This window comes from Fopius arisanus, unplaced genomic scaffold (assembly GCF_000806365.1).
Source record: "Fopius arisanus strain USDA-PBARC FA_bdor unplaced genomic scaffold, ASM80636v1 scaffold00046, whole genome shotgun sequence".
Classification (NCBI taxonomy): Eukaryota; Metazoa; Arthropoda; class Insecta; order Hymenoptera; family Braconidae; genus Fopius; species Fopius arisanus.
Window position 1 is genome coordinate 378,851 of NW_011887785.1, and position 16,865 is coordinate 395,715.

Genomic DNA, 16,865 nt, shown 5'->3' on the forward strand with positions numbered 1-16,865 from the left:
TTAATGAGATTCGTTATTTCAAATAATTTCAAATGATTTTGAATTATGTGAAATTTCGTGATTGCAACGATTTCAGATGATTCAATTGGATTTTAGTTGTTTTTTTATGGAATTTTGGAAATAATTTAATCGAGGTGTGACACCACTGATTTCACCAGGGAATAGTCTCTCGGAATTATGAATTCCCCCTCCATTATGGTTACCACTTTGGGTTCCACGTTTCTTCCAGGGTCATGAGTGGGAATAGAGCATTGCGTTACCAGACGCAGCAAGAGTCACATCCGTTATTTTGTTGTTTGTTTTTTTATTGATGAATTATTGAAAATCAGGTGTTGATCTGTGAGATTTTGTGGGGATGAGTATTGAGTTGTGATTATTTTTTTATTGTGCTCGATGATAAATCATTGTCATGTGGTTTCATCAAGAGATGAATTCCAAGTTTTATGTTGACTCGGATTATGAGTCCCTCAGTTTTAATAATTCCAAGGTAATTACTCCGTTAATTTCATTTGCAATCAGTCTATTCAGTTAATCGGTATGTGATGATTTATCAATTGTTTTTGTATTTTGAGTTTTTTTTTTTTTGAGGTGGAAGGGACAATTTTGCATTTTAATAAATGGAGTTGAAGTGAAAATCATTGATTTTTATTTTATTAAATCATTGATTTTTATTTTATTAAATCATTGATTTTTATTTATTAAATTATGAAAATTATGGAAATTATGGAAATTATTTAGAGGAACTGATGCAATTATTACGTAGACGATCGATATCTTTGTTACGTCGATAATTAGCAAATAGTATTCTCTTGACTCGAGATGATTTAATTGCAAATAATACTCAACTCTTATTTTTTTTCCCTGTACTTTCATGGGTGAAACTCTTGAATTTCGAATTGTCAGAGTGTAATGTTTTCTACTGGGTAATTCAATTTCAAATAAAATAGAGGTAAAGAAAGTGGAAATTCAGGGAAGACTGGATGGTTGGATGAATTTCATGGCAACGACATTGGTATAAATACGCGGAGGCGTTTCGACTATCTCACTAAGAAATCATTAACAATAAAATGTATTCTACACCTTTGGAAATCGTGTTTCTACGATGTTATAAAACTTTGAGATTTGTGAGGGTTCGGTGTGTGAGGCGAAAAAAAAAAACATTTATTGATGTTTCTTTTGCAATTCTCTTTTTATTTTATCTTTATTTATTTTACATTTTTATACGAGCCACATTATAAATTTATAGATTTTACATCAAATCTCGGATCGAATTTTATTTTCAATTAAACTACAATAATTTTTTCGTTTAATTGATATTAAATTCACATTTTTCATGGAATTCATTCATTAATTCATATTGTTTAAAAATTATTGTTAAAGATGATAATTTTTTACAAGACTCTCACTTTTCCATCGTTAGGGCAAATTTTTTTTGTAATGATTCTTCTTGTAAAAGTAGAAAATCATTTAATTGAAGTAAAAAATCGAAAAAAAGTCCTGGGATATTAATAGGTAAATAAAATTTCTCCTGGAATTCTTCTCGCAATTAACCTAGCCTGGGATGAAATAAATATTGGATTTTCCAGTTGTGGAGAATAGAGTCATTAGGTGGATCGTAAAATAAAAATAATTCAACAGCAATAGGTTAAATAATTCCCCATAAATACGCGAACTGTGCAGTAAATTTTGTGAAATATTGGACACAGTGTCGTAGAAATAATGTTTCTTTTTTTTTATTTATCTTTTTTTTTTTGTAAATTGAAAGGGGGTGGGATAGAAAGACCAGGTGTCCAGCACCAACGTCCGGTAGTTGGTGTAAGTCATACATTTTCCGTGTACACGCAATCCCATAAACAGCGAGTACGTGCCGAGACGATATAATGAATTTTATTCATGTTTTTTTTTTTTTTTAACATTGCACTGTATTCGTGAGTTTGTATTTAACATTGTGATCCACGGTGGGATGTTCAATATGCCTCTGCTTACCGGAAACTGTGGCATTATCACTCCAGTGGTTCGTTGACTCGGTTTTACCTAGAAAATAAAAGCACATTAATGCGTATCAGATTAGCACTCTTCTCTTATGGAGGAAGTTGACGATGAAATTACAGATTACATTATCAGGAATCTTGAAAATTCAAATCTCTAGGCGACATTTTTTTTTTATGTATTTTTTTTTTTTTTCATGTATTTCAAGTTATTCATTTATTTATTTACTCGGTTTCAAAGAAATTATTTAATTATTAATTACGTTATATTTTTTTGAAGAAATGAAGAAATGAATGAATAAAAGAATAAAATATAGTAAGATATCGACAATAAATTTTTTTTTTGAAATTTGAAATTTCAAAAAATTTTGAATAATTCGCGGTTTCCCGGTGTTAAATTCATTTTTTTTTTTTCATGGGGAAAATTCAAAAAAAAAAATTAATTTTCACTCGTTGTTAGGGGGAAGGAGTGTGAGGGGGTTAGGGGGTGGTATTGAAAGATCGAGGAGACGTGTAATCGTGGATAGAGCCAAGGGGCGTTTGAATCGCTTCATTGTATTGTTCTCCATTGTATGGGATTTTGATAAAAGAGGAAGGATCTTGCACGTAATACATTTCCCCCCCATCTGAGTCATCGCACGCGCCAGTACGTGGCTCGTAAATTAAAGTCCCTTTTTTTGTTCATTTTTGTTTGTTTTATTTTTTTTTATTATTATTATTTTTCGTTATGGGAGGCACGTGAGGGATTCGGTGGTTTAAAAAAAAAAATAATATTCGAGATCTATTATTTGAATGAAGGTAGATGGAGGGTGAATTGTAATTCGATATTCTCAGGTCTGAAGATCGATACTTCCTTGTTTATTGTGTCTCGAGATATTGTTAATGCTTTACTATTAATTTTTATTTTTTCATTTTTATAAGGTGTCGGTTTACCGATTTTACTTCACAATGAATTCCATTTTTTTTTTTTTTTATTTGAACAATCAATTATTTTTTTATTCATTTTTATTGAATTATTCTGACTATTAAATGATTTATGGAAATTGGGGAATTGGGAAATTGGGGGATTGGGAAATTGAGAAATTTGGAAATTGGAAAATTTGGAAATTGGAGAATCGGATGAGTTTAGAATTTTGTGATAATTGTTTTAAAAAAAAAAATCCAGATGCAATTTGAAGTGGTGAATTTTGGATTCATCTGTCCTCAATCGTGACCTCACGGTGCATTCCTCGAGATAAGGGGCCACTGGGTCAACAAGTCGAGTGCAACAGCATCTCAAGACTTGAGAGAGACTTGAGTCTCACGAGTCAACCCGATTTAATCCTCTCCATTTCCAGTTTGCCAATCTCTTAATCAGTGCAAAAGGCCACATACAGAATTTTTTCGTTTGGTTTAACAATGAATTTTTGGTTATAAGTATTTCAGTGTGGGAATGGAATTGATTTTTTAAAGGGTACCATCTAGGAGATGTGGATCTCACTGGAGAACAAAGAAACTCGAAGATGTGGTTCACTGGGAGAGAGTTATTTTGATTGATTGTTGTTGGGAGGATTTGGTAATTGATGTGCCTGTCATGAGGAGGAAGCTAGTTAATGAAGGAAATGAATTTTGAGGGTACTTTATTCTCATTTTTTTTAATTGGGCATCAACCCAAATTTTCTTGATGATCTGCTGATGCAAAAAAGAATTATCGATGTGAGCTCATTTATTAATTTTTTTTTTTTGAGTCTCGATATCTCAGAAACTATTGATTTCCCGAAAAAACATGAGGTGATCTTTTTTATCGATCATTGAAAGATCTACAAAAAAGGTCATTACCACTCTCCTCGTAAACCACTAATTATCACCATAAATCGATGTTTCATCTCTCCACTGTAATTCACCCAGTAATGATTTTCATTTCAAATAATCCCGCGCCCCATATCGATCATGCGCAGTTGTAAAAATCGAGGTGAACCCGTTGTGGGCCCACCAGCGACCTGTTGGTGGTTCCAGTGGTTCAGGTTCAGGTTTATTTTTTCAGTGAGCGATCGGCGCTCGAAATGTCAATTAATTCTCCATTAGACAAAATAATCAATCATTTATTTAAAAAAATGTGGAAAAAATGGTGAGTGACAGGATCTCTTCTTTAAAAATAATTCCTGAACCCAGTGAATGTCTTGATACGAAAAAATTCTTCGGGGGGGCCTGCCCCCCCTCCTTTCCCACCCCCTCCCCTATGTACAGCGAATGCAATTGCGATTGCATCGGCAATTCCACGGTTTAATGTCAAGACGTTTGTTCCAACTTTTTTCATATACCAGGGGGACAAAATGCCGATTACATACCCGAATGCGTATTTTAAATGCGGTATATACACGATTATATAGGGCTGTATATAAGGTCATTTACAACCCGGTTAGACTGAATGTGGAGCGATGTGCCAGGTTAACTCAGGTCGATTGAAGGTTAATGGAAGTAATGTCAAGGGTCATACGTTCACCATCACCTCGTTTTATCTCATCATATTCATTTTGAAAAATTATTTGTGACGGTGAAATTTATTTTTTGGTCAAATTCATGTACGGGAATTGGTTTATTTATTTTTATTTTATGTTGAGTGGATTTTATAAATTTTTAATAGTTTATTTAGTTGGAGAGAATAAATTGGATTGAATTGAATTAAATATTGATAATGTTCAATGAACATTCAATTTTTCTTTTAATTTAGGAATTATTGGAATATTTATTGGCTTGATGGATAATTGATGAATAATTAATTCGGGGAGGTGGGGTAATTATTCTCGGGTAATATTTGGAATTATTTCGGCGTCTAGAGGAGGTAAAAAATGAATTTGCATTGATTGTTAATAATTATTCTGCACAAATGACGAAATTAATGTTTGGAAAATTCTTGGGTCTTGCTCGACAGTTGGAACACCTGCTGCCGGTCTTAGTGGGGGTTCCCCGAGTTTTTCAAGGAGGATGAGTAATTTTTTTTGGGTAATCCCCTGTTTTTTTTGGGGGGGGGGGCAGGTGGGAGGGGGGATAAGCTGTTTATTGCCCGTTTGCAAAACAAAGTCAAGCGAAAAAAAAGAAAAATGGAGGATCTCCATGAATTGGGGGCTTACAATAGAATATTTCAAGTAGCTTGCAACAATAGTTCTCATTCCTTGACAAAAAAGTCTGTCCCAGACACTCTTGAAATAACCGGTCCGTTATTCATTGTCACCAACACGTGACTCCAACAACTCATTACCGACAATTAAACCCGAACGAATGGCACAGCGTACGTCTCAATTGTCGCGTTACTTATTTTTATTTTTTTTTATTTTTCCTCATTGAGTCAATGGGTGCGGTTCAACTACCAATTACGCAAGTCCCAACATTCTTGTCCTCTAGATTATCTCTAAAATAATAACTTGCACTTTTTTTTTCTCTCTCTCTTTCTTTCTCTTTACGGGGAATTTTTTCTGCCGCTTCTCACGGTCGGGACAACTCCTGGTGCATCGGGAATTGTCAACTTCTTCACGTTTTTTTTTTTTCATTTTCTTTTTTACCGAAAAAAAAAAATGCACTTACCGATGGCTACCGATGGGACTTAAGACCCGGACAAAGGAATAACTGAAATTATAAGGATGTAAATAACGAGAGAAATGAGACGGGGAATCGTGGGAAGTTTCAGGCACTCGGATTTATGTATTTCCCTCGCGTTTTCTGGTTTTCATTTTTACTAGATTAAAATCCGCTCTCTCCTCGTATTAATAATCAACAAAAATCATTGAAAAAATTTTAATTGAATTTAAATGTCACACAGTCAATATTCCGGTTAGCATTTTTTTTTTGTTGTCCACTTCCGCCATTTAAATTCTGAATTTTTAGTTTTGATCGTTTCGTTTTAATTTTTTTTTTTAATATATATACTTGTAAAAAATTATATATTTTTTCTCGGGAATTTGATGTACGAGATCTACTGCGCACTCCGTGCGCCGAAATTGAATTTGGCGGTTCGACTCGACCAATCAGAAATTAGTCCTGCGCATTTCGAGATATTTCGACTCGGGCGAACTTCATTTTTATGTTTCTGTTTTTGAAATGAATTGATTGAACGAAAATGAAAAATAATAATAATTGTAATAATTTAAATCATTAGTATTTTATTTCGGAAATTAGATAATGAAATGAATGAGAAAAAATTGTGCGTGCATTGTTGGCATTTCCGGTACTCTCGTAATTTTCCTGGATCGTTAATTATTTTTAGACCGAGTCGATGAGTTCCGGACAAAAACGTGATCAACACGCGATATCCGGATATCAATTCGATATCGAATTCAAAATGCGCGCGACTCTTGCATTAACATCCGGTACACGGTGAGAAATATTCAATAAAAATTACATGTCTTTTTCCGTAATTCCGGGGTGAAATGTAATTGTTGGAAATTTTATGGAATTGTCACGTCATTTTTCTCTGGTATTCCGTCATTTTTCTCTGGCATTCCGTAATTTTTCTCCAGTACTTCGTAATTTTTACCTGAATTATCAATAAAAAAAATTACAATTCCGTAACTTTTTTCAATTTTTCGAATTGAATTTCATAATCGGTGAGGGAATTGAAAGTTTCGTAATTTTTACAATACATTTCTCGCCGTGTATGTGAGAATAAGTCGAGACATCGTAATAATTATATTCAATTCAACTTTTATAATTACCGTGATGTAATTTCTAACTCGCTTTCTTATTTCCCATTGAGCACGAGAATCATATGAGTCTGAATTTTCTTCCTCTTTATTTCACGCTTTATTTATTTATTTATATTTTTATTGTTGTACGGATAATTGACGAGTGATTTGCGCAAACGTCTCGTATCAGGCAAGTATGAAATTGTCGAAAATAGATAAAGTAACGGGTAATGTGCGCATGTACTTCGCGCTTGTCAAATTATTTTACAAAAATTGAAAGACATAGTGTTGAATATTTTATAAATATTTATTTACCCGCGTCATATCAAACAATGAGATCACGGAATTTGAGGAATTTTATCTCGCGAGATCTCCGGCTTCCACCCGAGAGATAAGACCTCATTATTTTTTTTAACGTTTGAATTGGTGTTGTTTTTTTTTTTGTTTCTTCTTTTCATTCGTAAAGAAAATAATGATTTAATTATAAATCATGATTTCAATTCCACGAGTTCAATTTTGATACTGAAATGACAATGCAATATTTAATTTTTTTTTATTAACAAATGGCTCTTGCGTTTTTACAATTAATATATTATTAATAAATTGATATAAACTAGAGCAACGGAAGTAACAATTACGTTGTAAAAAAAAATATTTAAATTCTCAGGACCCATTCGTGAATTTTCAATTTTCAATTTTCTATTTTCAATTTTCAATTTCTGAGACCCGTTATGGTATTACTAAAAAATAAACAAATTACAGGTGTAATTAAATTAACGTGCAGAGCGGAAATAATGTGTTTGCAAAAATAATTTGTCAGGGGTAATTATTACTCGGATAATTATCAACTGAATTGATTCGAGGGAATAATATATTGTGACTATTTTCCTGTTAATTTGTTAATTAAATTTATTTATTTGTTTGGGCATCGGGCCAGGAATCGATGCCAACTCCTCCATAGGTACATCCTAACGGTATCCCATGATTAGCACACTAACCGACATAGAAATAACTCTCGGTTTAAAAAAAATTATTCACAAGTGAATAAATACCCCATTATGTACACATCACACGCCCCGTCAATTATCCGTAATTAAAATAATTTATCCGTAATAACACGCGGTTGGTAAATAATTAGGGGATAATTCATCCATCAGGAATTATTTCTATTTATCTGACTGAATTTTTTACTCTCCATTTTTTTAATTTTTCATATTTATTATTTTTTTTATATATTTTTAAAAATATATTAAATAAAATAATTGTCAATTTTGAAAATTCATCATTTTAATTATGCATAAATGATCAATTGAATTATTATTAATAATTCAATTCAATTCAACAAGTCAATAATAATGATAATTATTATATTGTTAGCTCTTTTTTTTTTTTTTTTTTAAGTCTTGGTTGAATTGATATTAAAAATGGGAAATATTTTTTTTTCTTCAATTTTGTTTGGGGTGATGAATTTTTTTAATGGATTTCCATTTTCTCGGGACTTTCCATCGCCTCTTGAGGAATAAAAATAGATTGTTACATTTATAGGTTGACCTTGGGAGTCCCTTATACACCGATAATGATTCAAGGTGAAAGATAGGACGACGTGAATTGATAATAAAATTTACACTATTTATTCAATAAAATGTGTGAAAATTTGGGAATTTTAACTTGAAATTTATTCTTTAAAAATTTCATCACTCCATTTAAACAATAATTAATAACAACAAATTGTTGATAAATTATTAATTTTCTTTATTAGAATGAAATAAATATCTTTGTGATATTAAAAAACATAAATAAAAAAATAATGGGAAAAGAATAATTTGTCGCGGATTACGTGAATTATTCCGTAATTTTTCAATGAATATATATCTCTCCGTTGAGAGGTGGTGGAATAATTTTCACTCGGTATTTAAAATAACAATGACTTATCTTCAATTTGTTATTACCATAACACTTTCACTCCATATTGGAAGCCATGGGAAATCGACACGTGGAATTATCAAATCCCGTTGTTCCACTGATCGCATTCCACTCGGTGTTAAATTCATCGACTGACGACTGCATATTTTTATATTATCAATTAAACATTAATTGATAATATTATTAAATCGAGGTGAGAAAGCGTGTCGATTTCGCCGGAAGGAAATTTTTGTTTTCAGTCGTTGTGAGTGACAACTAGGAAAAATGGTGATGTAAATAAAACAAAAAAAAAAAATCAGGTTAAATTGCATAACAGTATTTATTAATTAATAAATGGATAATAATTTTGTTTTGTGGTTAATGGGTAATACGGGGAATAATTGAACAGTTGGTGTCATCACTAAAATTGGATAATTCACTGAATTCTAATGAAAAAAATAATGAGATGAGGAAAGTCATTGTTCTGGTTACAAATCGTGTGATTAGCGTATCACTGACTCGTTATCAGTTAGTTTCCGGAATTATTTTGTTTAAATTATATGAATATTATAAAAATTTTTATCGGCAGTTTTATTTTTTTTTATAAAATCCTTAATATTAATGCAAATGGAGAAAAAATTTGGATTGATAAGAACTAGTCAATCCTTATCAGATTTGTTATCGATTAGTTTTCTTTTTTTTTTTTTTTTCTCCCGGTGGCTTAGCAGATGATCGGAGGCTCCGGTGCCATGTGTCGCGTTTAAAATAAAATCATCTGCAGAGAGGTATTTTCAAGTGATAAATACCACGAGGTCTTCACTACCTCTGGTATCATTTTTTATTTAAAATTATCACGTGGCATTATAACAAATATACGGAGAAAAATTTATTTACACTGTTTTGTAACAAAGTGACGAGACGATAAATTCCATTCATCTCTGCTCTTGGTTTTTTGCGTATACCTCCCAAACCAACTGAATTCACAAAATTTTCATTGATACCTCTTTTACAGAACTCATTAAAACCTACAAAAAATGTAATTACAAAAATTTTTTTATCACCCCTCAATTCGGAGATATTCCCATTACAAGATCAGTTGAAAAAAAATTTTTATTTGAAAATTTGCAAATTACATTATTTATCATAAAATTTGTTACAAAAATTGTAATTATTCTTGGCTTTGTGCTCTTTCATCTGGGTTGGGAGGGGGTAATAATTTTTTTCGGATAAATTAACAGTGAAAATATTAAACATCCGGTTGATTAAACAATAAATTTTTCACCGCACTTTAACAGTTGCTCACTCATGACGTCATTTTGAGTGGGATGTGCGGTTATATATATGTATTTTGTGTTGTTAAAACCGGAAGTTAGAATGCCCCAACTGGTTTGTTGGTTGCCCCAACAATTGCGGATAGAAATTTGTGCGGCTTCTTGGGAAAGCCTTCAGTCGTTAGGAGACACTCGTCGCGTTGACGTTAACTTTCAGCACAAATAATAATAATATATATATTTTTTTTTCCTTTCAAGTACCTCGAGATTTTTTTTTTCTTTTATCGCACTTGGAGCAAAATGACAGCATTTTTATTATCGCGGGTGATTATTATCTGTCTGGAAACAGTCGGTGATAGGCAGTGGCTTTTGAATTTGCTAACTCTTCGCTGTTGAAAATATTGTACGATTTTTCATCATGCAGGGATAATCCTGATGTGAATAATAAATTATTGGAAATTACTGTGGAAATTTGAAAATTTTTTGAAAATTTTTACAGTCTGTCATTTGTAAATAATTCACTATGAATTATTAAAGAAATTTTTTTTGGGATTTATTTGAATTTCGAGTGTCAGTGATTTAAATTCGAAAAAATTACGTAATGAAATCGGTATTGTGGATGTAATAAATGGAATTTGAAATTCAATTGAAATTGAATTAATTCGCGATAAGTGGATGATATATAGTGGAAAATGTCGTGCAGGCGAAAAATTGATTCAAAACTTTCTGTTGATTATACAGCGGTAGGAATTTAAGATTTTTTTAATCGAATAATTTTTTTTATTCATGTGATAAATCGGAGGGGGGGAAAAAACACTAGCAACTTTTTCCCAATTCATTAGCGAATAAATGAAAAAATAAAAAAATAGTTTACACGGAGTAGTGGCAATAGGTCACTCGTTGTTGATGGATTTTTGTGGAATTTTTAAAAAATAAAATAGCCTTTGAGTTTCATCTCGTCCAGAGACAATCCCCGCGTGTCTTGTATCTTTTTTTTCTCTCTCTCTATCTCTCTCTCTCTCTTTTTTCTGCTCGACAATACCCTGAGGTACATCCTTACCTCCAGTCACGCCGATAACGTTTATCCTTTTTTTTTTTTATTCTTCCCCTCATCACGATTGCAAATAAACAATGATAATACACGTCATGAATCAACAGTTAGACACTCAACGCATAAATTGAATGGGAAATTGTAAAAATTGTAAAAATGTGAAAATTATTTTTATTTTTCAATTATCGAAAAAAATTGGTGGTCCTTTTTTTTGGAAATAATAGAGTGAATTAGGGAATTGAAAGGATTGGGGTGGGGAAAATTGAGGAAAAATCAGTGATTGATTAAATTTTTGAATTTTTATGACGATTTTTATTTAGTACTGAAAAAATATTGTATCACGGTTTGTTATTTCTATCAGATATCTCAGGAATTTCTACACACCTGACATAATTCATAATTTGTGGGATGATTACAGTGTGGAGTGTCATCAAGGTCATGCCTTGTAGGTTTCAACTGTAAAGCCATTGAATATTTAAAATTTCAGTATTTCAGGATATAGAAAATTTTTTGGAATTTAAATATGAGAGGAATGGGATATTCAATTTTTTAATGATAATTTCTGATAGGAATTTCCACTATTCAGCCCCGGAAAATTCTTAAGAGCTAATGATTAATAATTCCTATTGACTCTGGGACAGATGTTTCATCGACGAATTAATTAGCCTCGACATTTTTATTTATTTTTTTTAAACCGTTGATTAATCTCCGGAACCTTTTGATGTTTGAGAATGTCAAGGGCGCGATTTCTCGGTTTAAAAATTTTCAATAAAAAGTGCACCTCGACTCATTGATTTTATCGATCATTTCCGGTTGCATTCCATTGAATTTCCAACAATTTTCCGCTAATATCATATTTTCATAGTCACGGAAAATTAATTTTCCTTTTTCTCATGAAAAGAAAAAATTAATCAAAATTCAATTCAAAGATTTAATTCATCCAATTAATTATCAATAAACAATTCAAGCCAAATCAATTAATCAATATAACAATTAAATAATAATAACAATTTCAAATTATTCAATTGACTAAATCATAAAAAGATCAATTAATCGATTAATTGTCCAATGAATATTCCAGAAGAATTTTTTTTTTTTTTTTTCATTTAATTTTTTTGCGGTGCAATTAAAAATTTTCTTCACTTTAATTTCCTTGGGGCGATTTAAAATAAAAACATACGCATGTCAGCCTATGAAAACAAAACTCACCTGCCAGAATCAGCTGATCCTGGGAGCTAGATATTCCCTTCCTCCCCCTCCTCCACTCATGTGAATCTCCATAATTTTTTTTAGTTAAAACGGAGTCATGGTGGTCACTACCGAGACTCAACGAAAAATACCTGGACAATACGGTTACCTGGGTGAAAGAGGAATTGCCTCTCTCTCTCTCTCTCACTCTCTTTCTCTCTCTGCCCTTTCTATACGTTCTCCACCCCCCCTTTTGCCCCCTCCTACAACATCCCTCCCCCTCATTCCCCGCGTCACCCCCGCGGTTCTCGTTCCCCACCACCCCCACCTGATGTTCCACCTCTCGAGTTCTTGAGACTTGACCAGTACAAATGCGCCCGCCATCGCGATCATCGCACAATAATTTAACCCATGAGAATAATATTCCTTTGTTATATCTCTCATTGGATTATTTATAATAATTGATATTATTGTTGAAGTGGTGTGGATTAATTGTGTAATAACGTACGGGGGTGGGGTTGGAGTGAAATAAAATTCCTCGGTGCAGCGGGAGAAGGTAAATTAATAGTGAATCGGTGGATTTGATAAATCGTGTAATTAGGTTAATTGTGGATAACAATTGGTGTAATGATATGTCATTGCGGTGAATAGACACGAGGTTATTTGAATTAATCTAGAGAAATTTTGAGGCTTGCGATTGTATTGTTGGGTGATGGGGGAGAGTGGTCATTCCAATTGTTTATTTATATTCATTTTTTTTTTATTGTTGTTTTGCTTTCTTTTTAGTTTTGCGCAATTTCGCGGTTTGGTCGCGGAAATAAATTGTTGGAGTTGTAGCGAAATCGGTGGCTCTTTGTCGCGCTAGTTTTTTTTCTTTTTTTTTTTCTTTTTTTCTCCCACAATTTTTCGGAATTTCATCGATTTGTGATTCGATACTTATCGATATTTTCTCGAATTAACTCCCACGCGGTAACTGAATTATTGTCACGCACGACCGGTTTTTCCCCATTTGTCGAACGGCTTCGTGAATGGAGAAAATGGAAATTACCGTTGGAAAGTTGGGGATTTGGTTCAGGTGTGATCGAGGAATGTCAAGATGCCGGAATTTTTATTCAATTTTTTATTATTTATTCGATTATCCGTTTGAACTCGAGAAATTGCCAGTGAAAAATTGATCCCAAAACTTTCGTAATCGTCTGGTGTTTCGGTTCTAAAGGAATTTTTATTAAAATCCCATGAGTCTAGTAACAAATGGCAAATGTAATTTATCTAATTGCCACAATTACAACAATTACAACAATTACAATAATTACAATAATTACAATAATTCACAAAGAAATGCGGGAAATCGCGTAAAAATTCCATTATTCCAGTTGAAATTTTTCTAAAAATGCAGTTTTTTAAATTGATTATCAAAATTTGAATTGTTAATAGAATTTTTTGGTGATCGATGAATGTTAAAAATTCACCTTGCGCTCCGGCAAAAATTCTTCCTGGGTGGGCGAAGGGTCTAGTCCCGTCATAAATTCAGTCCCAAAATGAATGGGAAAGCCAACGGGCCCTCGGTAATATCCCAATACCAAGAACAATTATTTCTCCATGGTATGAATTTCCTACGGCAAATATATCCACTGTGTGAATACACCTTTAGGCGTCTTGGGGACGAGTTTTTGACTGGCAGTGGGTACAGGTCCAAAACGGGTTCGTGTGAATCACTTGTTTTTTTTTTGTTTTTTTTTTCTTCAATCCCCTCCCCATTGGACGAATGAACGAGGGGGCACTCATGAAATTCAACACCCACAACTAAATATGGTTGAAAAAAGAAAAATTGTACCCTCCATTTCAATTTTTTAAATAAATATAATAATCCACTGGAATGGAAAAGCTGGACAAGTCAATTCATTCAACAATTGAATTATCAACAATATCTTGAAATGTTAGAGGTTTATTGAAATTTTAGTGATAACCTTTTCTGGAGCTCTTGTTCCACTCTACAAAAAAGGTCTTCACGATAATTACTCTATTTTCTCAAGTTGGTGAGATATTCCTGGAGATGATGATGAGTCGACTTGTTGCTCTTTCCTTTCACTTTTTAGTTTGAATAAGTTATTATAGTGGGGATAAAAATGGTGAGAGTTAATTGTGGAATTGATTAATTAACAGATGGAGATCGAAGTACGGAGTTTGAAGTTGGAGTTGACGAGGACCCGTGATGCTTTAAAAACAGCAACAAAGAGGTGTCGTGAATTGGTACAAGAGCTAGATTCTCTAACGGTGTGCCACGAGTCTGAGCGAAACTTACGGGATCAGCAGCTCTCTAAAATTCTACGTGCCCTCTTGGTGCTTGAGTCACGACTCAGACAGGAACAAAAATCAATAAGACAGCAATTATGTGAGAAGGACAATGTCATAAAGAATCAGCAGATTGAAATAGCTAAATTGAGGCGATACACGAAGAATTACATAAAGTCAAAAAGAGAACAGGTATTGTGCAAGAGCCCATCAACACCAGAGACTATGGAAACACCAGGAGATCCCACAACCGATATTATACAATTTGATAATGGTCTTGGGAGCGATATTCAGATCTTGAAGAGAGAAATAATTACGAAATTCAGTAATGACGATATGAGAAATTGTGTTAGAAAAACTGACAGCTTTGCTGGGAGTGATGTTTCTAAAGAGAGTTTAACGAGCAGTGAAAATACTGATGGTTCAATTGTCACAACAACTGATGGTAGTCCATCATTAATCAGCACTGAGGGATTTTGTGAGGGTGAGAGCAGTGATTTATCACCAGGTTCAACTCTCAATAAATCGAGAACTATTAGAAAGAACTCTGATAGCGATAGCGAGGGTAGAACTGTTCTGGAGAATCTTGAGAATTTGGAGAATCTGGAGGATAACACTGGGAGAAGGAGAATTGGAGTTTTGAGGAAGGAGCCTCTGATGATTATTGATAATCAAGTGAAGATAATGAGGAGTGAGAGCAAGGATGATGGAATGGATTGCAATTTTGTGTCGGGTGATGAGGAAGAGGGTGAACCACTCTACGTTAATTCCTGCTGTGAAAATAATAAGAGAAATCGCGAGTGTGAGACACGATTGATTGATGATAATCAGAATAATAATAATAATGGATTGTTGAAAATGGAGAAGAGTGGTGAGGAGACGAGTGGTAATTGGTACAGTGATCCTGATGAGGATCGAATTGCAGATGATATTATTCGTCACAATTCGTATCGACCCAATAGCAATCACAATTCAGTTCTTGAGTGTGTCAATCAGATTCTTCTGAGGGATATGGAGGATGAGGAGACGATTAGATCGGTATCGCGTAAATTTAAACATCGTGGGAGAATTGTGAGCTTTCAACCGGCTCGTTTATCGGATATTGAGTCCGTTGGTTCGGAAATGGAGCGAAGAAATTCCGAGGAGGTGATGCCTGATAGAGAGCTGGATGCATCTGAGGATGAGTTTGGTATGAGAGTGACGATGAAGAGTCAGGGGATAACTCGTAGTAGTGAAACTGAATCGAATCCAGAGGACGAGATTGATGACAACTCGTCTACGAGAGCTATTCCCATTGTTGTTATTGAACCGAATCTTGAGATGATTAAGAATTCTCCAGTATCTCCAGAGCCAGCATTAAAATCTAGGTGTTCACCCTCACCTATTCTTCGACTTGAGAGGATCGAGGAGAAGACGTGTTTGTCGATGTCTTCGAAGGGTTTGACGATTGCTAAAAATTTGGATTACGAGGATATCGAGTCACTTCCTGAGGTTATTTCTCCTCATTCGAAAATTCCACCAGCTCTTCCACCGAAGCCGCAGTTCAAGAATAATACTCTTGTCCTCAAGAAGATTCCGAGTCCTTCGTTTCTCATTGATGAGACTAGGAGGAAGGTGCAGGTGAGTGAGACACCGGCGTACGTCAAGAGGATTTTTGGTATCTCTGGGACACCGTCTAAACCGCCAATTCCAACGGCTAGGAGTTTGAATTTCAAGGACAGCCCTCGACGAGGGTATATTGATAATGGTAATGCCAAGGTAAAGGGTAATGAGGAGGAGAGTGATTGTCCCAGGGTGACGAATATTGTGAAACATTTTGAGGAATTCAAGATTGGGGAGAGCGACAGGTGCAAGGAGTTGTCCAAAGGGAAATCCATGGAGCTGGAGGAGATGGACATCAGGCAGAATTTTGAGGAGTTCAATCTCGATGAGTGTGATCTTTCGGATGATCCTGATAGGCCTGAGGGCGATGGGTCTGAGAGGCTCGGCAGTGGAGTCTTCAGTCGACAGGAGAGTGTCAAGGATAATAATAATGGAGAGAGTGGACACGCCAATGGGGTTTACGATCACTTCCTCGAGGCAACTGGACTCAGCAATAAATCCATTCTCACACCGTCGAGGCTTTTGAGCAATCACAAGAGCATGTTGAAACCCAAGGATGTTAAATACAAGAGCAAGATCAAGGCCACTGGTGGTATTGATAAAATTGGAGCTAGTGGAAATCAGACGCAGGTGAGACACTGGACTGGACCTTTTGTATGATGACTGGTTGCCTCGGTTTTTGGAAGTCCTCCGGTGAGCCCCAGGAAAACCCGGGGAATGGGGATTGGACTGTGGGAGGAAAAATTAAAAAGGTCTTGAATATTCAAGTCTTCACGTTTAAAAAAAAAAACTTTTCAGAAGCGTTAGCGGTTTTTTCGCAATTCTCAGTGTTTGAACCTACCGCATAGTATTATAAAAATAATGAACGTTTAATGATTGTGGAAGTATTGTAATTAAATAAATATTGTAGTTT

General features: G+C 34.1%; 1 protein-coding gene across 6 annotated transcripts; it reads left to right on the plus strand.

The window, feature by feature from the left end:
• The first annotated feature begins 271 nt into the window (after positions 1-271).
• On the plus strand, positions 272-16,839 carry LOC105267381 (uncharacterized). Of its 6 annotated transcripts, XM_011306201.1 has the most exons (3): positions 10,529-10,562; positions 12,538-12,614; positions 14,222-16,839. In XM_011306201.1, exon 3 carries the CDS (start codon positions 14,222-14,224, stop codon positions 16,610-16,612), a length of 2,391 nt encoding a protein of 796 aa, XP_011304503.1. In that variant the 5' UTR covers positions 10,529-10,562; positions 12,538-12,614; the 3' UTR covers positions 16,613-16,839. The 6 variants fall into 6 exon arrangements, with proteins under 6 accessions (XP_011304497.1, XP_011304500.1, XP_011304499.1 ...); XM_011306195.1 differs by lacking the exons at positions 10,529-10,562; positions 12,538-12,614 and adding an exon at positions 272-487; XM_011306198.1 differs by lacking the exons at positions 10,529-10,562; positions 12,538-12,614 and adding an exon at positions 4,055-4,095.
• The last annotated feature ends 26 nt before the right edge of the window (positions 16,840-16,865 follow it).

Coding starts and splice junctions, on each gene's coding strand:
- LOC105267381 (XM_011306195.1), top strand. CDS start 410: ATGTGGTTTCATCAAGAGATGAATTCCAAGTTTTATGTTGACTCGGAT. Junction 488..14,221: donor TCAGTTTTAATAATTCCAAG/GTAATTACTCCG, acceptor ATTAATTAACAG/ATGGAGATCGAAGTACGGAG.